The sequence below is a fragment of the Camelus ferus genome, chromosome 34 (assembly GCF_009834535.1).
Source record: "Camelus ferus isolate YT-003-E chromosome 34, BCGSAC_Cfer_1.0, whole genome shotgun sequence".
NCBI lineage: Eukaryota > Metazoa > Chordata > Mammalia > Artiodactyla > Camelidae > Camelus > Camelus ferus.
In genome coordinates, this window is record NC_045729.1 from 5,803,572 (window position 1) to 5,828,511 (window position 24,940).

General features: G+C 40.8%; 1 protein-coding gene across 2 annotated transcripts in view; it reads left to right on the forward strand.

The window, feature by feature from the left end:
• Nucleotides 1-5,481: 5,481 nt before the first annotated feature.
• The window catches only part of BCAT1 (branched chain amino acid transaminase 1), an 82,502-nt gene continuing 63,043 nt past the window's right edge, over nucleotides 5,482-24,940 (forward strand). Inside the window, exons 1-2 of one of the 2 annotated variants that reach the window (XM_032472892.1) lie at nucleotides 5,482-5,803; nucleotides 5,929-6,092. In XM_032472892.1, coding sequence (XP_032328783.1) covers nucleotides 5,548-5,803; nucleotides 5,929-6,092 — 420 coding nt within the window. In that variant the 5' untranslated portion in view covers nucleotides 5,482-5,547. The remainder of the gene's footprint in view (nucleotides 5,804-5,928; nucleotides 6,093-24,940) is intronic. The other variant, XM_032472893.1, reaches the window with a different exon arrangement.

Here is a 24,940-nt window from a genome sequence, read left to right on the forward strand (position 1 = left end):
AAGTTGAGGACAGATAATGAAACCCAGAGGGAGAACAGTATCTGAAAAGCTTTCAGGAGGTAAAAGAGGACATGAGGGGATCGAGAAGGCAGAGTCTGAAAGGTAGTCACTGGGTGAACACCATGGTTATTTCGGAGACGGTGGTTCCCTGTCTCCACAGAGTGTGCGCCAGAGGAGTGCTAAGACTCACTCAGCGAAACAGCACAGAAGTCCGTTGGGGTCTGTAAGCAGGGTTTCTCAGCTTTGGCATCACTGACACTCGGGGCCAGGTAATTCTTTGTTGTGGGGGGGATTGTCTTGTGTACTGTAGGGTGTCTGCAGCATCTTGCTACCCACTGGATGCAGCAGCAATTCTCCCCGCTCGCCCTATTCCCCGGGTCCGCTCTCAGCGGAGAACCACTAGCCGCATTGTAAGGGCGCACCGCAGGCAAGACTGCAGACGGACAGCAGTAACTGCAGTGGATTTTGGGCGGGGTGGGAAGGGACAAACTGGGAGTTCGAGATTTGCAGATACTGACTGCTATGTATAAAATAGATAAACAAGTTTATACTGCATAGCACAGGGAACTATATTCAATATCTTGTAGTAGCTCACAGTGAAAAAAATATGAAAACGAATATATGTATATTCATGTGTGACTGAAGCATTGTGCTGTACGCCAGAAATGGACACAACATTGTAAACTGACTACAACTCAATAAAACAGAAAAGAAAAGAAAAGAAAAGAAATGGATCTTGAAGATTGGATATCATTTAGGCACAGTTGAGGGGAAAGGACATTTCAGGTAGCACTGTGCAAAAATAATGATGGAAGATTTCAGATGTGCTTACCACATACACACAGCATGTACTCTAGTCTGGCTCACGTGGGAGGGTGTGAGTGTAAGTTACATTCTTTTGAGTAGGGAAAATTTTTAATCAGAACCGAGGGCTAGGAAGATTACTTGCCATCTGTCTGTTGAGAGAATTGCAGCAAGGAGAGATGAAAGGCAGGAATAACAGTAATCCAAGGGGAAGGTGTAATAAATGGCTCAACTAGGGCAGTGGGAATGGGAACAGGACTGGGGAGGACTACCAGAGATCTTGTGAAGATAGAATTGGGAAGACTGGATGATGATTGGATGTGAAAGGGTCATGTCTTTCCTTCTGACTTTAAATGCTATCTATGAAGACGTGAACGATACTAAAGTTTGGAGTCTGGATGACTGGGAGAATGCTGATGGCGCCAGCCGAGAGACGGACCACAGCAGGACAAGCAGGTTTAAGAGGGAAGATTATGTGATTGGATTGGGACTAATTGGGCTTGAAATAATAGTGATGAACCAGATATGGGCCTTTGGAAATAAAGCCTGGAGATCAGAAGAGAAATTAGAATGAAAGGCATAGCTTTGGAGATGATCAGACTAGTAGTGGCAGCTGAGATACCTAGGAACACAGTATCAAGGCCACATATAGGTGGGATGACATCTGGAAGGCATGAGAAGAAAGAGATATGATCGTAATTAGGGGGAAAGGACCTGCCAGAGACTGGAGAGGGTCCAGAATGGCACCACGGAAGGGAAGAGTTTCAAGGAAAGAGTAGCCAACTTTATGAGTCAGGGTGAGAAATGGAAATTATAGAGAACTAGCAGAAAGATTTACAACATTCTTTTATGACAGATGGGAATTAACTTATTTTTAAGGAATTCAGAAGAAAGCTTTCATAAATCCCCTTGGAATTCTTTTCCTGGCTAAGGTGTGTTTTTAATATTCTAGAATTTCTTTTCTTGCATCTCCAGTCCATAACCTTCACTTATTCCTCATGGAAAATGAATGGTTGTTACTTATTCTACAGTGATTGGGATTGAAGTATGTGAAGGAGACATCGGGGAGAATACAGAGTGGGCCTCCAGTGATGGTTACTGTACGTGTATTAACTCGTTTCTCTCTTAAAACATGCATCCAATTTAGGTACTACTTTCCTTACATTAGTGATTTAAAAAAATTAGATCAAGTTTCTGAGAGATTAAATAACTTCTGAAATGTTGTACATTACAAATCAGTAAAACTGGGGATACACATTCAGGTCTGGTTCTAAAGACCTATTCTGAAACAATCCAATCAAAAAATGGGGAGAAGACGTAAATAGACATCTCTCCAAAGAAAACATCCAGATGGCCAACAGGCACGTAGATGCTGCTCGACATGGCTAATTATCAGAGAAATGCAAATCAAAACTACAGTGAGGTATCACCTCACACCAGGCAGAATGGCCAGCATCAAAGAGTCCACAAATGATAAATGCTTGGAGAGGGAGTGGAGAAAAGGGAACCCTCCTATACTGCTGGTGGGAATGTAGTTTGGTGCAGCCATTATGGAAAAACAGTATGGAGATTCCATAAAAACTAAAAATAGAGTTACCATCTGATCCAGCAATCTCACTCCTGGGCATATATCTGGAAAAGACCAAAACTCTAATTCGAAAAGATACATGCACCCCAATGTTCATAGCAGCCCTATTTACAATAGCCAAGACATGGAAGCAACCTAAATGTCCATTGACAGATGACTGGATAAAGAAGATGTGGTGTGTGTGTGTATGTATATATTTTATATAAATAAAATATTACTCAGCCATAAAAAAGAATGAAACAATGCCATTTGTGGCAACATGGATGGACCTAGAGATTATCATACTAAGTGAAGTAAGTCAGACAGAGAAAGACAAGTATCATACAATATCACTTATGTGTAGAATCTTAAAAAAATAATACAAATGAACTTATTTACAAAATAAAAATAGACTCACAGACATAGAAAACAAAGTTATCATTACAGTAGGGTAATGGGGGGAGGGAAGGATAAATTAGGAGCTTGGGATTAATATATACATACAACTACATATAAAACAGATAAACAACAAGTTTCTATTGTATAGCACAGGGAACTATATTCAATATCTTGTAATAACCTATAATGGAAAACATATGAAAAAGAATATATATACAAAACAGAATCATTTTGCTGTACAAATGAAACTAACAAAGCATTGTAAATCAACTAAACTTCAATTAAAAAATAAAAAACATTTACAATATCAAAAAAAAGACAACAGATAAGTACTAGCGGGAATGTGGAAAAAAGGGCATTTGTTGGTGGAAACATAATTAGGTACAGCGCTATGGAAAAACAATATGGAGGTTTTTCAAAAAATTAAAAATCGAACTACCATGTGATCTAGCAATCCTACTGCTGGTATACATATGAGGGAAATGAAATCTTATAGAGATAATCTGCACTCCCATTTTCATAACAGCATTATTTACAATAGCCAAGACATGGAAACACTCTTAAGTGTCCATCAAAGGATAAATGAATAAAGAAAATGTGAAATATATATAGTTCAGCCATAAAAAGTAATATTGCCATTTGTAACAGCATGGATGAACATTGAGGACACTAGCCAAGGGAAGTAAGTCAGGCAGAGAGACAAATACTATGATCTCACTTACATGTGGAATCTAAAAACTAGAGACCTCATAGAAACAGAGAATAAATTGGCAGTTGCCAGGGGGCAGAGGTTGGGGGTGGAGAAGTGTGTGAAGGTGGTCTAAGGGTACGAACTTCCAGCTACAATAATTTATGGGCTCTAATGTACAGTGTGGTGGCTGTCATTAACAATACTGTATTGTGTACTTGAAAGTTGCTGCGTAGAGTAACAATCTTGGCTGCTGCTGATCCTGTTCATTTGGGAAAAGAATTTTTGGTGTCCAGGAGGGAAGTTTTGGGCATGTTTGCACATCACAGTGAAGGACATCTATGGGACCCTCCTCTCAACGGCAGAGGTAAATGAGGACTGACGCAGCCAGGTTGCCCTCTTATTCTTCCATAGATGCTATGGAATTCCAAGGGGCTATTTAATATAAATTCTCCCAACTCCTCTTTCACTTCACTTCTAGATTCCCTTCAAGCTCTTTGTCTTTATATTACATTCTCTCTTCCTTTGTTGCTCACATTGAAAGTGTCCTTACCTAGGAAGGTCACTGGTTCCAGAAGTCACTGCCAAGGATGCTTTAGATTTTACTCATTAATTCACTCAGGTCTAGTACTCCATCACTTTCTGTGTTTTTACTCTGCTTTATTTCTCCTCATAAAATTTACTACTTGTTAGCCAATTAAAAAAAATACTGTCTTTACTGAGCCATAATTCATCTCATACAATTAACCTATTTAAAGAGAATAATTCAATGGTTTTTACTGTATTCACAAAGTTGGGCAAGCATCACCGTAATCTAATTTTAGAACTTTTTTAAAAGAATAACTTCTTTTAAAAAAAAATTTGGGGGGGGCAGGTAATTAGGTTTATTTATTTATTTAAAGGGAGGTACTGGGGATTGAACCCAAGACCTCCTACATGCCAAGCACTTGCTCTCCTGCTGAGCTATACCTTCCCTCCTAATTCTGGAACATTTTAATTGCTCCCAAAGATACCTTGTACCCATTAGCAGTGACTCCTCACTCCCCCTTCTCCCTCGATTGGCAACAACCATTTATTTTCTGCCTCCGGGGAACCTTCCTATTCTGGATATTTCAGATAAATGGAATTACAATGTGGGATCAATTGCGAATGGCTCCATTCACTTTGTGTAATATTTTCAAGGTTAACTCACTTTGTAGCATGTATCAGTAGTTCATTTGTTTTCATTGCCAAATAATAGTCTGTTGTGTAAATAGAACACATATTATATATCATTCATCAGTTGATGGACATGTTTCTCCCTGATTTATGTTCGTTTTCTGTTTCCCACACACTAAGGGAGGGTAAAATTTTACCTTCATGGTAAAATTTTTGTTGTTGTTTACCACTCTATCCTTAGCATATTGCCCAGTGCCTTGCACGTTGTAAGAGCTCAATCAATTTATCGAATGAATGATTCAATCATTCATTCACCTAGCCAGATTGAGTCAAGCACACACACACACACACCCTTGTGTGGAACATTCCGTCTCCAAGGTAGCCCGCCAGCTAGCTGTAGAAGATGAATAACACAAAGGTTCTGCCCTCAGTATCTCATAATCCAAAGACGTAACATCAGTGCAAACAAATAAAGTAAAATTAAGAAACTCGATTTTAATAAAGGAGATGGACAAAGCACAGTTCATAGACAAGGTTCAATTCTGCTTAAGGTACTCAGCTATTACTTCATAGCAAAGACTCCAGTTGAGATTTACAAAAACCGGAAGTTGCCAGATTGAGGAAGAGCAAGAGCTGGGGTCAACCAGAGGGTATTTAAGCAAAAGAGTGGAGCCTGACCTGAAAGCTGGAAAAGTAGCAATGCTGGGGCTTTTGTGTAGAAGTGGAGGGAGGACCCGGAGGGGATGAACTGGGCTAGCTGGTAATGTTCAAATCGGAAAGAACTGTACATGCTCAAAGGATTAAGATGATTTCCCCAGGTACACAAGAAACTGACAAAAATGGTTGTCTCTGAGGATGGGCTGCGGGACTAGAGGAAGGGGTGGGAGAAACAGAGATTGGCAAGAATTACATTTTAAAAATTCTGCTTTAGATGATGGGGACCCACTATAATTTTGAACAGGGTTCATGCAGGAAAGTTACTTTGGGGATACTGGGAAGTGAGGTGGACAGGCATTCAGCTAAGGAGGGAACGGTAACCATGATCTGTGATCTGGTTTCTTCCTCCTCCTTGACATCCCCTACGCCAGTGATACTAAGTATCGCCACGCTCGGATACACACTCCCAGGCACTAATTCATGGGTGACGTGTTTGAAACGCTGGCATCCTCCATCCTCAGAAGTGAGCGGTGAGTGAGGGGCTGGGGCTGGGCGCCGGGTCGGAATTCTTCCTGCTGGGAAGAGACTCTACCCTCTTGGGGGCGGTCTGCGGGGAACGCAGCCTCCAGACTCTTCCTGCTGATGCAAACTGCAGGAGAGCCAGCGACCTCCGCCGCGAGGGCCAGTCTGCAGCACGCACGCCACGTGTGCCCGCCGCCTCCCCAGACGCGCCCGCAGCCGCTGCGCCGAGCGCCCGGGACGCAGCAGCTCTGCCTCCGCTCAGCTCCAGGGGTCCTCACCGCCCAGCGAACAATGAAGGTAACTGCTTAGGATTCTGACTCAGTTTTTAGAAAAATGTGTGTTTGGATTGAGCCTGCGATTCCTCAAAGACACAGTTGGCAGAAGGGGGACGGAGGAAGGACCGCGTGGTTTGCTGCCACGCAGACGTTCGCAGTAGCTTCTTTGTCAATCATCGTTGGACAGGACTTTCCAGTCCTTTCTCTCTAGACTTCTGTTTAACCTCTGCTCACAGGATGTGCCGCCTCAAGCTTCTTCACAGCTGCATTTGCGAACGGAGATGAAAGGCTGCTCGCAGCCCCTTCCCCTGCTTGTTTTGAAGTCTGGAAAGGAAGAGGAAGTTCTTTTCAATTGCTAAGATGCGCAGGAGGTGGGGGATTTTGGAGAAGAGGTCTAGGGGTGCCGCTGGCTGTAAACAGGGGTTTTCTGCTGGGTGTAAGGCAAAAAGGAGGGAGATGCAGAGCTAGGTGACCAGGGCAAGAGAAGGCAGGGGAAATTCCTCGCTCCTAGAAACAGAAGGCTCGGCTTATATATTTATTTTCTTGTGGAAATTAAAGCTTTTAGGAGTTACAAATCAAAGACGCCTAAGGGCATTCTTTTATTAAAGAGCACCCTAGTGTCTTTTATTCTTATGCTAATCAAGGGTCATTAGCCCTGCTGCCTATTGCCTGGGAAGGTTCAGGTGTCGAAATGAACAGTTTTAAGTGTTCTATTTTCCTGGACTTACCCATTAGAAAACTGCAGTGATATTAAAAACTGAAGAGCAGCTTTTTCAAAGGAAAGTGAAGGATGGGCACGCAGTCCTGCCGTCTAACATCTTAGACGTAGGAGATTCCCAGATGCAGTCTGAACTTTGAGGAGAAATAAAGCCGTGTTTCAAAGGAAGGAGAGAAATTTGGTTCTCAACTGGGCTTATCCACAACCCATACCAGTCTGCAGTTTCACTTACAAGAAATAACATGTAAATGTTGCCTTTTCACCGAAACTTTCCACTATGATTAAGCAGGAAATGAGTGGAAACTTAGGTTTGTATTAAAAAGAGATCATGCAAATGTGCCACAGTGAAAAATTTAGCATCCTTCTTCTCAAGTTAGGTATTCTATTTCTGGCTTGCTCATGCCTGTCTAATTTCAGCTGAAAAACACACCAGGATTGAGTATTAGTGAGTAAAAGGAGAAAATTATGAGAATAAACAGTGTTGCTTTTCCAGCTTTCCCCTGTCCCATGTGGAACTGTAGTTGACTATACATTTTTGTAAGTTCATGGATGCTTTATCATGAATCCAAAGCTCCCGTCCCTTTTACAAGGTACTTTCATAACACAGGAAACTAGAGGACGTCTTCAAGAAGTCTCTTTTCTGTTTTCTGATATTTTACTGAGATTAAGATAGAAATGGTGGGGGCAGGTATAGCTCAAGCAGTAGAGTTCATGCTTAGTATAGACAAGTTCCTGGGTTCAATTCCCAGTACCTCCTCTAAAAATAAAGTAAACCCCCCCAAATAAAATAAAATAAATTTTAAAAAAGAAAAATTAAAAAAAAGAAATGATTATGTACTCTAGGCATGGTTTAAGGAATGCATAAAGTTCCTTTAAGTTTTCATTATTTCAAAAATTTCAAAAGCTTCTCTACTTACTTTTTAGCTAAGAATTGCTCTCAAGACCATCATTAAAAAAAAATGTTATTTGCACATAGCACCATAATAGGCTCTATCGTCAGCAAATTTTCCAGACATGGTCTTGCCTGGGAGCTTTTATTTTAAAATGGATACGTACAGAATGGGCAACCAGATGAGAAAAACAGCATATACATGGAATAGGATGTGTGTAACAATGGTAAGTACATATTATAATTTACTGAATTAAGGTAGAGATTTAAAAGAGACATATCTGAAAGGACAGAGACAAGAGAAGTCATTGTCAGGAATGCCTGGTAAAGTGAAGGAAGGAAAGGGCCATTTGTGTGTGTGCAGGGGGCCAGACAGGAGGCCTGGCAGGGTCACATTCCAGACGCAGGATGCGGCCCCTCAGGCAAGGCTCAGAGATGTGTAGCTAGTTAAGCAGGCCTAACAAAGGGGCATTGGTAGAACCTTGCGGTGATGAGAATAAAAAGCAAAAAGAAGGAAAAAAAAGACAAAGAGTTTAATTTTGGCTGATATTTCATTTAGTGAATTTCCATAATAAATAACTTCATTTGATTTTAGAACTACAGAGAGAAAGGAAGTTGGGTTAAGAAAGTTTTCCATTTGTAGGCAAGAATTTCTCTTGCCTGTCAGCTCATTGAACCTGAGAAGGTCTAATGATTTGCAATGGGCTTAAAACCTTATGAAAGAATGTTGCAAACAGTCACTGGATGATTACAGAGGTTTATGTTAAGAATTAAAATCAAGTTATGATTTCCTTCAGAAGTTGTGTATCTCCTAATTATTTTCATAATTTTGGATTTTATGGTGCAGATCAGGAGTTTTAGTTCTGTAGGAGAGGAAAAGTAATTTTCCCTCTACCTTTCTAGATTCTTGGCTAAGACACCCCTGTAATAAAACACAGACGAACAGGAAAAAAACAGAAGTTTAATAACACGTATACCTCCTGTATATATGGGAAACCCAGGAAAATCGAGTAACTCCCTGAAATGGCCCAAGCTATGACCTTAAATAGCTTCAGCTAAAGACTGAAGGATGTTGAGTGTGGGGCGAGCCGGTTACGGGAGGTTATCAGGCATCGCAAAGGAAATAAGAGTAAGTTGCAGATTCAAGTTGGCACTTTATCCATGGGTCAGAGTTTCTAGAGATTCAATTATTCTTCTCCTCCTGGCCCAGAGTGGGAGACACCCATCCAAATGGAGATTTCCCTTGTAAATGTAAATTTCCCTCAGAAAAGGGAAACTTCTGTTTTCAGGTCATCTTTTTGTGTCTGCAGCTTTTCAAAGATAATGAGCCCCAAATAACCCTCTTGTCAAAGAGGCATAGTTTGGGGTGGCATATGGTACTCCCCTTCTGTTCATTATGTCTAATATCAAGATAAAGACCAGGGAAGGGCTGACCTAAAACAAATAGACTGCGGTAAATACTTCTCTGGCAAGGGTGGGTTTATTTGGGATCAGCAGAGAGTTTTAATTCTGGGTCTGCGACCACGCCAACTGCATGCAACTCTCCGCAGAGCAAGGAGAACAAGGGAAGAAGTCTTTTCTGGAGGGGGAAAGAACATTGGGAGGGCCACAGTAAACACAGAGTCCATGCCTTTTCATTGGCTGAGTTGTTGCTGGAGTCTTTATGCTTGTCATTGGGCTCTGCCCTCCTTGTGGGGCAGGAGAACTCCCCTGTCTGGTCTCCTGACTCTATTTTGAGGTTCTTGTAATTTTTTTTTTTTTTTTTTTTTTTTTTTTTTACCAAAGTGAAAAGCTGGATAGTATACTCTGAGACATCTAGGCTTATGAGTAAACTGTGGCTGTGCATAAATGAAGAACTGTTTCTAAACTGGCCGTCTTGGGTGTTCAGGTTAGTTATAGCTTTTGGGGTTTTAGGTTGTCTGCTTCTCTGAATGGCCTCTTCTCAGTGGGTAGAGGAAGATAAAAATGGGGAGCTTTCTCTTATTTTCTTTTACATCAGGCAACCACAATTCCTCTAACCGATGGAAACCCAGTGGGATGTTCAGCCTTATTATGCTGCGGGGATTTAGTTACCATATTAGAGTGAGACTCTGGTACCTTCCATGGTAGACATGATTATCCTAGGCATCCTCTACCTTCCACATGATACTATCATTCTTTTCGAGCACAGGAGCAAACTGTGGCTGGTCTATTCATTTTAGGATTGTGAATGTGGGCCATCTTTGTGTGGTAACTTTATCCCCTTCACAGCTGTCCAAATGCTCTAAACATTTAACATGACAAATGATAAACATTCCCACTGGCGGGCTTTTCTGAGCCTCGGTAGCCCATCTGGCAATACATTTTGGTGCCCATTCAACTAAGGCCACTGAAATTGGATTCCACGTACATCACCATGAGGTGCAACTCCCATGTTTAAAATGTTTTAAAATTAAGCATTTTGGGTGCTCTGATGCATAAACATATCTTTGCAAATATTTGCAAACACTTTCATCATAAGATCTAGTCTGTGATTTACAGTGTCAATGGTGTATATGATGTCTAAGAAGAATCAATCTTTTCTGTCACACAAGGGTTCATGTACCAGTTACACCTGTGCTTCTAATTAGTCTTCTCAAACCTACAAGCTGAATAATATTACCTCTAGAAATTGGGTGCTTATATCCTTAAAATAACTTAGAAATTACATCATCTTATTAATACAGGATAGCATAGCATATAAGCATTTTTCTCTTGTCATATAGGCCATGCCCCTTTTGTGGAAAGCTATTTTACAAAATACTTCTCTCATGTTCTGAGATTAATCAGAGAAAGAAAATCTTAAAGAGATAATCATGCTCCAGAAATATAAGAAAAAGGTCAAAAAGAGAGGAAAAAAGAAGACAACTTTAAAAAAAAAAGAAGAAATTACATTAAAATAAGCAATAATCCAGAGAAGTCATACTGAAAATACATGATTCTTTGTGATTGAAGAATTGTGAAATATTTGTAAAATTCAGCAAGTTCCATTAACAGTGGTCCTGTATTTCATCTAAAAAGAACCGATCCACCATTTTTATTTTGACATGTAGCTCTGAATGTTTGATCAATTGCATTGACAGTCTATCCCCTAGTCTGAGAAATGTTTTTGCTATTTTGACTGTAGATGGTAAGACTCCTAGGATATAATTACGGAGTTGAATTTCCATCTGACTCTTTATAAATCTAGGCAGAAGGAGCACCTGTTGGGATGTTCTAGGTCAAACACGCTAGAGATGTCTCTTACGTGACCAATGAAGACCTCAGTGAAGTTGGGCATGAAGCCAAGGATGGATTTGCACAGGGTCACCACTTGGTGGTTATTAATGTTTTACCACTATATTAAAGGGGGATTTTGCCAAGTATATTTCATTTCTATTTGGCTGATTCAAATTCAATGTTATATTGTTTTGATTTTAGTACTAGTTATTGGTGCAGGAATCTGAAGTCACCATAAATGTTTCTTTGAACTTTGAAAATAAAAGGTAGAGTCACAATGGAGCTGTAAGGTCTGCGTGGGGAAGCATAATGCATTATTCAGAGGTTCCATGGTTTTCAAGGTGGGCAAATCGTCTAGATACTTGCAAGGTTAGTGTTGGTGGTGTGTGTGGTAGACACACATCCAGGTTTTGGGAAAGATTTCTTTGCTTAACAAAAGTAGAGATGCTTTTAAAATGCTATGTAAGTTACATCACATTGAACGGTAACTCAAAACATTCATATGAGGAAAGCACTGCCGCTGTTATTAACGCCAGTTTACAGACAAGGAAAATGAAGATCAGAAAACTTACTAAAATTGTTTAAGGTCACAAAGAGCACAACTCTGTGAGAAACTAGGTATTCTGACTCCTAGTCCGGTGTGTTATCTGTCTCACCAGGGGTTCTAGCTTTTTTGGGGGGTCTGATCTCACTTTGTAAATCTTAGGAATGAAATGGACAATCTCCCCAGCAAAATGTACAAACACACATAGGCACAAAATCTTATATCTCAATTATTTGTTGTTAAAACCAGGTCCACACAGTCCATATAGCATGGAAGACTAGTGGTAAATACTGAAATGATCTAGTTATTCAGAAAAGTGGAGTGCTGTTGGCTCTGGCTTCTGCCATCAACTGAGATAATGTAAATATATAAGCAAGAGTTCCACGCTGCCCTTCAAACACTGAAAACCTTCAAACAATCACCTGCCTTTAGTCTAAACAGAAAGACATTGAATATTTTCTTTGTTTTTTAGCAACACATGAGTTATTAGTTTCTTTATCTCATAAAGATCTAAGGTGTAGAGTGTAGGGGAGGAAAAAAATTTTCCTCTATCCGCTTAGGTTCATTTTCTGGCATTTTACAAATTAGGCTGACAAGAGATTAACAAGAGAAAAACAGAGTTTGTTAGCCCTTGCAGCTTGCATACACGCAGAAGAAACTCGGTGATGAGTACTAATGGGGTGGGTAGAACTTGGGTTTGTATAGCATCTGAACAAACAAAAACAAATTTGTAACGACATGAAAAGGCAAAGGCAAACTTCTTAGGTTTCCAAGGGCAGCAAACTGTGGAAGGTAAATCCATGGGGGATACTAATGGGGTGAGATTTGTTTGTGCAGGTCCATCTCAGTACTGACTGTCTGTCTTCTTCAGGGCTGTAAAACTTCTCCAGGAAAGGGGATTTTTAGCAGTCCTCATGTCTCAGAAGTTTCTTTTAGTCAGAGAAGGGAAGCTCCGGGAAGACTTCCTTCTGCCCCCTGTTGGATCTCTCACACCTTCAGCTTAAAATAATCCTTATCCCTAAGTGAGATATTTTGGGGTGTGATATTTTGATCCTCTACACTAGTCACAGAAGAGAACTTGTTTCACAAAACCGAATTTCTTTGGTCTTTTTTTTTTTTTAATTTTTTTTTCATTGAAGTATAGTTGATTTACAATGTTAATTTCAGATGTATGCAAAGAGATTCAATTATACATATACAAATATAAATTTTTTTTCAGATTCTTTTCCATTATATGTTATTACAAGAAACTGAATATAGTTCCCTGTGCTATACAGTATGTCCTTGTTGTTTATCTGTTTTCTATATAGCAATGTGTATCTGCTGAATTTCTTTGATTTTAACCTCGTTTTGAAGTATATACATGGCTGCTTCATTAAACAGGGTTAATACTCAATTTCATAGTAGAGTTTAGTAGTTTGGGGTGCCTAACCTTCCCATTTCGTTGATAACTTCCTTACCTGCAGTTCCTGTCAAAGGGACAGGTCTACATGGCTACTTTCCTACCAGATGACCCCTCCTCTGCCACAGTGGATTGTGGCAAGGGTGGATATCTGGCCCAAGTCCAGCCATCTTTCACTTTCTTACTCTCATCCCTCACATTTAATCGGATATCACAGCCTGTCGGTTCTGTTTTATCTGTATCTCTGTGTCTGCTCTTGCCCACTGTTGGTGTACTGACCATGCTCTCATTACCTCCTGCTTGAATTATTTCAAAAGTCTCTCATCCGGTCTCAAGCTTAATTTTCCTTAATTTCCCCAAGGCATTATTTTGATTATGTTATTCACCCACAAAAATACCTCCGTGACTTCCCCATTGTCCACTGAACTTAACTTAGTGCACGAGGTCCTTTTCTAATCTCTTCTGTCTTGTATGTGGACACACTCCTCCAATCATAACAGAGGATTTGCCATTCCTCAAAATGCGCTTCCACATTTCCATATATTTATTTCTAACTCTTTCCTCCCTATGTATACCTCCTCCCCACCTGTGCCCACCTTCACACTGCTCCCCTGTGGCTCCCTCCCCAGGAGAACAGTGACTGTACTTCACAGTGGGATGAGTATGGGGGGAAGATGGGAAGGTAAGAGTAGGGTCACATTTTGAAGTCAGGAAATAAGATATTGATCATATCCTGCAATCCCTGCCCTCACCTTTCCTCTCTACATGCACCTTGTACCATCGTAGGCATTTTTCAGAGATTCTGGTTGAACTAAATCAACTACCTATTTCTAGACTTCCTAGATCCAGATTAATCGATTCTCTTTTATACTTGTTTTCAAACAGCAGATACCTTTTCCCACATCTGGATTTGCTTGGAGTCAAATTTTAACTGACTCCCAAAAGATACAGGGTTATAAAAACACAGACAACAGTAAGTATTTACCTACTTTAATGCCTATTGCCAAATCATCTTATGCAGCTACTATTTTCTGATTGATTTTTTAGAGAGTGTCAATGGTGAAACGGTGTATTGATGCAAGCATCCATTGAAAACATTTCTGGGAAAGGTCATATGAAGAAGATGCCGCATAGTAATAGGAACTGAACCCATGAAAATCATAAGGAACAAACGCAGCAATGCCAGTCCACTGAATCACCGCTGTCTTCAGATCTGGGCAGTATGTGAAGGGAATGGGCCTCGGCCGCAACCCAGGGAAGTGACTTAGAATATAGAAGAGCATCCTGTGTCTGGGAATGTTAACCGATTCCCAGATACTTAAAACAATACTGTTTAACATGGGGATTTTTTGTTGTTGCTGCAAACAAAGCTGTTTTTAAGCAAACTAATGAATGCATACACTGACAAACAAATCCAACAAAAGAGGCACTTAGAGGCGGTGTTCATTGAATACTGGAATTTTAAAAGAAAAAACCTATTAGGTCATTTGAGGCATTTGCTTCTGCTGAAGAAGGATTGTTCTTTGGAGTTCATTTTTCTAGCTGTCAGTTCTGTCCCATTTAAATACCTCAAGAACCAAGAATTTGCAAACCTTCTGTGGACAATTCTGCCACTTACTATATTCGCTGTTTAAAAGTTTCCTGATAATTAACTTACCTTCCTTTTCTTTTGGTTATACTTTCTATTTGCTCTACTTAGTAATGTCAGTAATTCAGTAAGTGGATACAGGATTTCTATAAGGTTTATGCTCTTTTAATGATTTCATGCATGCATCTTACATTAACATTGTGTCTGCTGCTCAACCAGGCACTTTTCTTCGTCTTGACCAATGTTCTTAGGACATTATTCACAGCAGCCCATCAGTCTACCGTTTGACGTTGAAGGACACTTTGATACTGGGAATGAGGGGTCATTTGCAACCACATTAACTTGACAACATAATTTGAGATAGATTTAATAATTTAACACCATTGTTAATATTTCATTTAATTAGAAGTGACTTGTAGTTACTGGTATGTGTGTGAAATGACATATGAATGAGAGTATTTATTGCAGCCTTGTTTGTAATGACAAAAGATTGGAAATCCACCCACATATTCATCAGGTGTAAGAAAGAATGACGTAAGAAAAAGCTAGTGGAGGAAAGAATGAGTAAGCTCTCTCTACATCGATTAGAGGAAAATCTCCAGGAGTCTTTCCACTGTATACACTTATATATTTGATTTTTGACACATGAGAGTTTATTACATTCAAAATTGAAATTAAATTAAAGAAATGAAAGTCCCTTGTAGTGAAGTTAATTTGACTCTAGAGCCATTAATCAAGAAAATCTGAAATATTGGGTAACTCAAAAAAATCAGTTAAGACCAAGGATATATTTCTTGACAAAATCTCCAAACTATTATATTTAATTGAAACTAATTTTAAAAATGATCTATTGAGAAAGCAGGTTAAACTCCATATGTACCACAAACTTTACAGTAACTGTTATATTAAGGGTATAAATACTCTTTTTCAAACCTAACGTTTATATATGACAGTAATGACCAGCAAACAATGACTGATTTAAGTTTCATTTAATTAAGCACAGAGCTCTTAGACCACCAGGCTTTGTAGCAGGTAACAGGCAAATGGAAATAATTCAAGCACGTCTCTTGAGAAATCACGTGATTGGAGGATAAAGATGCATAAAAAGCAACGCAATAAACTATATTCGGGGCTACAACAGAAATCTGCACAAGGCACAGTGGTGCATGAAAAAGACTCGTCAGAGAAATCGCGAAAAGCTTTACAGAGGACGTGCTTCTTGAGCAGAAGCCTGAGAGCGGCCGGATGAAGGGGAAGGGAGCAGAGCTCTGTGGTAGAGTGTGTGCTTAGTGTGCGTAAGGTCCTGGGTTCAATCCCCAGTTGCTCCATTAAATAAACAAATCAACGAACCCAATCCCTCCACTGTCACCCAACTCCAGACTTCCAGACCTAGATTCAATCACTAATTCCTTTACTTGAAAAGAGCAGGTCTGGCCTCCCTTCCAGATCACTGATAAATACAGAGGCCTGAGTACCCAACATCCTCGAGGGAGGAACTGTTACAACTCACAACACTGGCAACCTAGCAACCAGTTAAATTCACCACATTACATTTTGCTCTCAATGCCTCCATCCTTCACTCTCCTTTGATGCTCTGTGTTTTCTCTCTTGACTCAACCCTAACTAGGCACCCCCACCCAAACCTGTCCACAGTAGCCTTTTGCATCTCAATGTTAGCCCGTCCCCCTCCCCTTCCCTAAATGTTCCCTGCTCCTCCTGCCCTCAGGTGAGGGTGCTTCTCTGCCTTTCTCTGCTCTCCCCTCTCAGAGTTAGCGGGGGCGGGTCTCCTTCACCCTGCCCAGTGCTGTCTCCATATCAGACCCCTCCTAGAAAACCCCTGTCCACTGCTCAGACCAGCAGTTTGTGCCACCCTCTCTCTGCCTCATAACTATCATCAAAACTATCATCCTGGTCACTCTGCCCGATTATCCACTGAAGATTGTAGTACTTGGCTCCTGGCTCTTTCTTCCATTTCTCCGTACTATTTCAAGGTGCGTGGACAGCCCAATCCCCTTTCTTGCATCTTTGTCCTTTTAATTTCTCATCTCCATTAATGCACTACATTTCTCGTATGCCACCCGTACCTCATTGGCCCAGTTCGAGCCACCATCTTCCCTTTACTGGTATATATGTTTCTAGTCTTGCTCATCTCATACTTCCCCCGTTCTCCACCTCTAATATGTTCTCGGCACATCTATCATCTGCTTAAAAAACTCCTCAACCCCTTCCTCTTCTGCTCTGAATAAAACCCAAAGTCCCGTGCTCTAGGAATCCCCAAAAGACTTCGTCCACCAGATAACCATACAATCCCCTGTGATTTCCAGTACTTTAGAGCGCTAATTGCAGCTTATAGTTATTTCTTAGTGTGATTGTCTGAATGGTTCTGGGACTGATGTCTGGCTCTCCCACTAAATTGTACACTTCTTGAGGGCAGGGAGCATACCCAGTTTTTTGCCTCTGCAAACACATGTAACCCAATACCTGGCCTATAATAGGTAGTGAGTGTGGTAGGCTGAGTAATGAACCCCCAGTGATGACCCCCAATGATGTCCATGGCCTGATCCCCTGATGCTTTTATGGTAATGGACAATTTTCAGATATGACTAAGTTATAGATCTTGAGATGGGGGAGATTATCCTTGATTTTCTGATTGGGCTCAATGTAGTCATAAGGGTGTTTACAAGAGGAAGGGAGGAGTGTCACAGGCAGAGAAGGAGATGTGACAGTGGAAGCAGAAGTGGGAGGGAGCAGGGAATGAGTGAGGGAGGGAGGGAGGGAGGCAGAGGGAGACGAGGGAGACTAGAAGATGCTATACTGCTTGCTCTGAAGATGGTGGAAGAGGCCATGAGCCAAAGAATGCAGGTGGCTTCCAGAAGCTGGAAAAGCCAAGGAAACAGATTCTCACCCTAGAGCCTCCAGAAGGAATGAAGCTCTGCTGATTCTTTGACTTGGGACTTCTGACCTCCCAAACTGTAAGATAACAAATTTGTCATTTTTAAGCCATAAAGTTCATGGTAATTTGTTACAGCAGCAATGGAAAATAAACATTGATTTTGGTACCTGGAAATGAGTGCTGCTGTAACAAACACCTGAGAATATGGGAGTGGCTTTGAACTGGGCATTGGGCAGAAGATGGAAGATATTGAGCATGAAGGGACAAGCCTAGATTGTCTTGAACTAATTATTGGTAGAAATATGGATGTTAAAAGCACGGCTGATTGGGGAACATGTTCTTGGGAACTGGAGGAAAGGAGATCTTTGTTACAAAGTAGAAGGGAGCTCAGTGGACTCGTGTATGGCAGTTACGTGGAAAGCAGAACTTGTAAGTGATGAACTGAGATGTCTAGCTGAGACTTCCAAGCAAAGTATTCAAGTTGCAGCCTGGTTTCTTCTTTCTGGTTATAGTAAAATGCAAGAGGAGAGATAAACTGAGGGGAGAACCATTAAGCCAAATGGAACCAAGTTTTGATGATTTGGGAAATTCTCAGACTCTCCAGATTATAAAAGAGGCTGGCATTAGGAGAGTCACCATTAGGAAAGCATGCTCTGGTGAGAAAGCTGAGTCTGAGTTAGGAGGGATGCAGAGAAGAAGCTTTGGTGTTCGGACTAGTGGGGTGGTGGTGGTAGGGAGAAAGGGGAATGAGTCTATTTTATTGGGACTTTTTTTTAGGGTCCATTGAGCCTATAAACAGGAACACACAGCTGCACTCTCATAGAGCTTCCTTTCCTGGTGGCCGGAGCTCTCCCACCATCTAACCCTGCTCTGGTATTCTCTGTTTTCGTGGCCCTCGGGAACAGATCATCTTTTTCTGCATCTGTGTACTCTGGATTCCTCCCTGGACTAAAGGTCCAGTGAGGAGTGGTCTCTAGCTTCCTGTTCTTCCCCATCCCACTCCATCAATGAGTCTCCTGAAAGCCCCATCAGCAACTCACTGGATCCACTCAGTCCGAGGAATAGTCACTGCCACACTTAGACCAGAGAGAGGGGCCATCTTGTCCTTCAGTCTTGGGGTAGCAGACAAGTGCTAATATAGCAGTAAGACAATTAGAGAGAAAGGGAGAGATAATAATAATGTTAGGGAGCCACCAAATGACCCAAAGACAGAAATCTCTTGATCAAGAGATCCTAAAACTAAAAGAACCAGAGCAGCTGATGCCAAAAGGGAAACAAAGCTTAGATGTGGAAAGTGATATGACTAACAGCAAAGGAGGAAGAATATCCACTCCCTTCTTTTCATTTCTCTCGGGATGGCTACTTCAGATGATTGTGATGCATCTGTCGAGCAAACGTTTGAAGAGTACTTACGCTGTAAGCATCAGGCACTGCCCAAGGTCTTGAGGCTGAAGATGAAGGGATGGAGAACAGCGGAGGTGACAGTCTCATGGCATCCACAAGGGAAAGCCACGTCCCATGAGGGATGTGAGCACAATCTGGGGCCAGTGCTGGGAAGCCAGTACTGATTTATACTGGCTGGTCAGGGAAAAGCTTCAAAGGGAAGGTGAACTTTGTGTGAAGACCCAAGCACCATGAAAAACCACAGGATGATCTGGAGGTAGGGTCCCACGCAAAGTGAGCAGCAGATTTAGCAGACTTTTGGAGGAAGCAAGTTTTAATTCACTTGAGGACTGCACCAAATCCACACATTTAATGAACCCTAGTGGAAAACTGGTTTTTATGTACGTTGCTCCAGTAATCTGAAGAAAGGCTAAAAAGAATGGTCGAAGTGCCAGCTGTGTGGAGTGGTGGTGCATTTGCCAAGAGGATTTATGAGGCATCTCAGGTCAAATCACCACGTCTCAGCCAGGCAGCAGGGTTTTAAGGAAGCCATGCCTCAGGGTCTGTTTGGAGACAGATGACAGTCCTGTGGATCCTTTCCTCTCTCAAAAATTATAAGTAATTCAAGTTTCACGGATGCTAAATTTTCTCAAATAGTTCTCAAATATGAGGATTCAATATGAATCTTCTTTGCAATAATTATTACTGAGTGAGCTTACTGGGTGCCAGTGCAGGTTTTATGTGAATTACCTCATTTGGTCCTCATGACAACTCTGTTATTAATAGCATTTCACAAGTGGAGAAATTGAGGCACAGAAAGGTTAAATAACTAGTCTAAGCATGCAAAGCTATTGAATCTGGCCACGTCACTCCAGAATCTATGTGCTTCACCGCTGAAGGATCTCCCCACAAGCTTGTTAAACCTAATCTTAGAACAAAGAAACAACTATGACATATTCTGTTCAGTAGTTTGCCAGATGCTCTAATTTACGTATTTTTTAACCTCTGTTAGGAAGGTGGCTGAGGTTCAACATTAATGTGAGACATCAGGTGATTTGCCCAAGGTTACAGATCTACTAAATAATGAAGCCAGAGCTTGAAACAGAGTCTTGCAATGAACTTGGAACTCATGACTTCGTGAAGATTCAGAAAAAGTTCCAAAGAGTATTTCCATCCAGAAATGTGTGGAAGTTTGGGGAAGTAGGCAAAATATTTTGTAAATAGGTGAAAGCAGTTTTAGTTAGTGTGGTTCAATATATCTGTGACACAGAGCCTGAACAAATGGCCACTTTAAAATCTGTCTTTCTCTTATACCTAACACAATTGAGTGTTTATAGGTATGTTTTCTGCTCTCTTTCTCCCTCTCTTCCTATATGTTTGTGTGTGTAAAACCTATCAGGTTATCCATTCATTTTTAAAAAATTGCTGCAATGTTTAGTTAGCATCCATTATATCATTTAAAAAATTATTTATTGTATTATTATTGGGGGGGAGGGAGGTAATTAGGTTTATTTACTTATTATTTATTTTTTTAATGGCGGTACCGTAGATTGAACCCAGAACCTTGTGCACGCTAAGCATGGGCTCTACCACTTGAGCTGTACCCTCCCCCCATTTTTCAAGTTTAAACAAAACCATGGGGGATTTATACATTCAATCAGTTTATTCAGAAAAGCATCTCCGAGGTTCACACAGTTGCCTGGATGTGTACTAAGCTCTGAAAATCCAAAAGAGAATGAAATCACTGCCCGGACAGGAGAAGGCTGGGCTCAAATGTCATGACCGCTCTGGTAAATGTAAGTTTCAATTAGCATCTCCAATCTGCAGAATTCATACCCCTGGTGATACAGGAAGACTTTCCAAAGGGGTACCTGGACAGACAAGTGTTAGGAAGGCAATCAACTGCTAGGTTCTCAACCTTTATTTAAGCCTTGCCCAAGCCTTGCCTGCAGCAAAACATCCAAGGAGCAAGAATCTTCCTGTTTTCTTTTCCTACCTCCCTTTTCACAACAGTGCTTCTTCCATGCTGCAAGAGAACAGCTTTTCTTTCATTCACTCTGATTTGTCCAGCAAGCCACCAGAGCACAGAGAAACGGACAGTTCAGATTATTGTGTCAGTGAAACCTTTTAAAATTAAGTCATCACAAACATGCACTTGGGTTGGGGAGGGTGTAGCTCAGTGGTAGAGCATGTGCTTAGCATGCACGAGGTCCTGGGTTCAGTCCTCAGTCCCTCCATTAAAAATAATAGGTAAATAAATAAACCTAATTACCTCATCTTCCAAAAAAAAAAAAAAAAAACCCACTCTCAGTCTTCACTTCTATGTCTTACTGTTGTTTCTCTCTCACTTGGGGTGGAGAATGGCCTTAGAAACAGGAAATTTTGCTGTGTGAGCTGGGACAGTCTGAATTCAGACTATGAAGGTCGAGGCAGCAGCAGGAGCAATGACAACCTTTGCTGAAAGGCCTCTCACCTCTTCCATCCCCTGACTCAAGTCTATGAACCATCCGGGCTGGCAAGGAACTTAATAAAAGATGGCAGGCCGTTATTCACTCAAGTGACAGGCACATGGCACTGTTCTGTGCCGTTTCTCTCCTCATTAAAATTAGAGTATTTGAGGTTTATAAAAAGCAAGGCTGGAAATGTCAGATACCCAAGGTGTGCCCTTGACCTTTTCACCTCGAGAAAGCTTGATGGCTTCTCGCATCCCGGCTGCATCTCTCCTGCATACTTGGAATGATCTCAGAGAGAAGGTGGTGCCCTGCTTACAATTCTGATAGGGAACGGCACATCTTAGAGCCCAAGGGACGCATCCAAGAGAAGTCGGCATTTTCTCGAACACTCACAGGAAAGGCATTTTCATTAACTTTTTCCAAAAGATCGCTGTCTTCCAAAATACCTAACGTTCCATTGCTGCAAAGCTTTTGCTCATTGTCAATCATCAACCACTTTTCATTTTTTCTTATTTACCATGTACTTTTAAAAATTAGTTTATCTTGGGTAGGTAGGGTATAGCTCAGTGGTAGAGCGCATGCTTAGCATGCGCAAAGTCCTGGATTCAATCCCCAGTACCTCCATTAACAAAAAAATAAATAAAATAAAATTTTTTTAAAAGGTAATTAAAATTAGTTTATCTTAATGGGAGTATGGTGTGGATTCTACTGTAAATAGTGTACTTAACGATCATGAATAAAACTTAATACATCTATCTACCTGGGTCGTGGCCCAGTGTCTTTTCTTTTTTGCTGTTCATTTCCTCAAAGTAGATTAATTTGTACTTGGAAAAGTGGAACGGCTCCTTTTGGTGGAAAACAAAATGTTCTCTAAAACGATCAGGGATATAATGCTCTGGCTTTAAAAAACCAAGTCTCATTTAATTAGGATTAATTTCTCACTCTCAGAAGTTGATATGTGGTTCTGTTTCTGTAAAATGCAAAATCATAAGCTTAATTGTTTCCAAACGTGAAAGTGAAATTTCTAATCTTTCTTTCTAGAATCTTCAGCTGTCTGTTTCTCGTCCATCTGTCACTCCATTTCAGGGTATGTGGAGACAACCGTATTGTGGAGACTTGCTGCACTAAGGGCTTCTTCTGTGTACAGAGAAAAGTGAGGGGTGCCAGTGAGGGTGAGGGGAAGGGCAGGAGGGGCGAGAGCGCAGGAGCCCCACACACTGAGCTCAGGAGTCTGCACTTTGCCTCAAGCCCAGTGGTTTCAAAGTGGAATGTGTGTACCCGAGACCTGGGGTGTCAGAAGCATTGATTATATTTGTGTTTTCTCTAACATGCAGGAATGAATGAAATTGCAGTTATATTTGACTCACATAGGTTGACATGGACACCCTCTATCTACTCAGTCCATCAAAGGTGACACTGTCACCGCCTTTGAGCAGTGAGTGTCTTGAGAGGGGGGGAGAGGGTTTCCCATGCAGCCTCCAGCATTTGCCTCTTTCCCCAGAGCTGGTGGTGATTGTGGCAGTTTATATGAGCCTGGTAAGGGGCTTTGCAGATTATGTTAGCCAGTGTCAACTGATAACCCTCACAAAAGGGACAACTAGCTTTAAAAGATTTCTGCAAACAGAGCAAAACGAACACAAATGAAAAATCCAAAGCACAAAACCAGAATGAAGAAAATATTAGTGAGATAAAAACAAGGAAATAACAAAAACAAGACAGCTAATCTTTTTCCAATTCTTGGAACAACTTCACCACCCATATTCCAAGATAAAAGTATCCATGATTTAATAAGGACTGACAAGCAGTGGACCACAAAATGTTGGTATCATCAAGAAGACTGTTTAATGGAAAACAGACTATGGATACCCAAGGGGAAGGCACAGGGAGGGATAAATTAGGGGTTGTGGATTGACAGACACACTACTATATATAAAATAGATAAACAACAAGGCCTACAGTATAGCACAGGGAACTATATTCAATTTCTTGTAGTAACATACAGTGGAAAAGAATCTGAAAAGAAAATATACATGTATGTATATGTATAGCTGAGTCACTTTGCTGTACACCTGAAACTAACATTGTAAATCAACTATACTTCAACATTGGTGGGAATGTGGTTTGGTGCAGCCATTATGGAAAACAGAATGGAGATTCCTCAAAGGATTAAAAAAAAAATAGACTTACCATATGATCCAGCAATCCCATTCCTGGGCATATATCCAGAGGGAACCTTAATTCTAAAAGATACATGCACCCCAATGTTCACAGCAGCACCATTTACAATCACCAAGACATGGGGACAACCTAAATGTCCACTGACAGAGGACTGGATAAAAAAGCTGTGGTATATGTACACAATGGAATACTACTCAGCCATAAAAGGAATAAAATAATGCCATTTGCAGCAACATGGATGGGGATGGAGATTGTCATTCTAAGTGAAGTAAGCCATAAGGAGAAAGAAAAATTCCATATGATATCACTTATATGTGGAATCTAAAAAAAAAAAAAAAAAAGACAAACAAACTTATTTACAAAACAGAGACTCACAGACATAGAAAACAAACTTATGGTTACCAACGGGGGGGAAGGGGGTGGGAAGGGATAAATTGGGAGTTTGAGATTTGCAGATACTAACTACTATACATAAAATAGATAAACAACAAGTTTATACTGTATAACACAGGGAACTATATTCAATATCTTATAGTAACTTATGCTTAAAAAGAATATGTATGTTCCTATATGACTGAAGTGTTGTGCCGTACAGCAGAAATTGACACAACATTGTAAACTGACTATACTTCAATAAAAATATTTTAAAATCTATACTTCAATAAAAAAATTTTAAATTTGTCAAAAAAAAAAAAAAAAAGACAAGACTGTTTAAAAGGGATTTATAGTGTCATGAATGATTCCTTAGCCTGTAGCCAAGGATGGTAGGAGAAAACTGTAATTAGGAAGCTATTTTAAAATGCCAACTACTTCATGTTTATCTCATCTTTTTTATTCCTATTTCTGTGTATGACTTATTATGTATTAGGTTATTTTCATAAAGAGCTAAATAAGCATACATCAGGCTTGCATGCTGTTTTAACATTGCTCTATAACCAACTACCCCAGAACTTTGTGGCGGTTTTCAAGCCCTGTATTACTATCTGTCATGGTCTGTAGATTCGCTGGGCTCAGCAGAGTAGCTTTAACCTGGGGTCCTTCCGTCATCTGAAAGCTCAGCAGGGCTGGCTGTTCGAGATGAGGACTCACACGGCTGGCAGTTGATGCAGGATGTTGGCTGAGAGCTCACCTGGGACTGTTGACTGGTGAGCCTGCACACGGCCTCTCCCTGAGGTTTGGGCTTCTTACAGCATGGCGGCTGGGTTCTAAGTGGGGCTTCCCAAGAGCCTTCCAAGAGGAAGGAAGAAGCCGCCAGGCCAGTTACAGCGTATGCTTAGCATCACTACAGAACACTTCCATCATCGCAGAAAGTTCTGTTGGAAAGCACCGGTCCAGTCCCTTAACAGGCATAACATTGAAAGCCCATATGATGGCTGGCTAAGGGAGGAGAAGGAATAGTGACAAGAAGGGGAAAAGGAAGGAGAAAGATTCAGAGAGAACAGTTCATGAAGAAAGAAGCCTAGATCTCGCAGTAGAGTGGCGTCCGAGGACATTTTTAGTCTGTTGTATTTGTAAACTTTGGCAGTTAAAATTCCGAAGTATATAAATACATACTCTTAAAAAACTAGAGAGCTGCAATTCAACA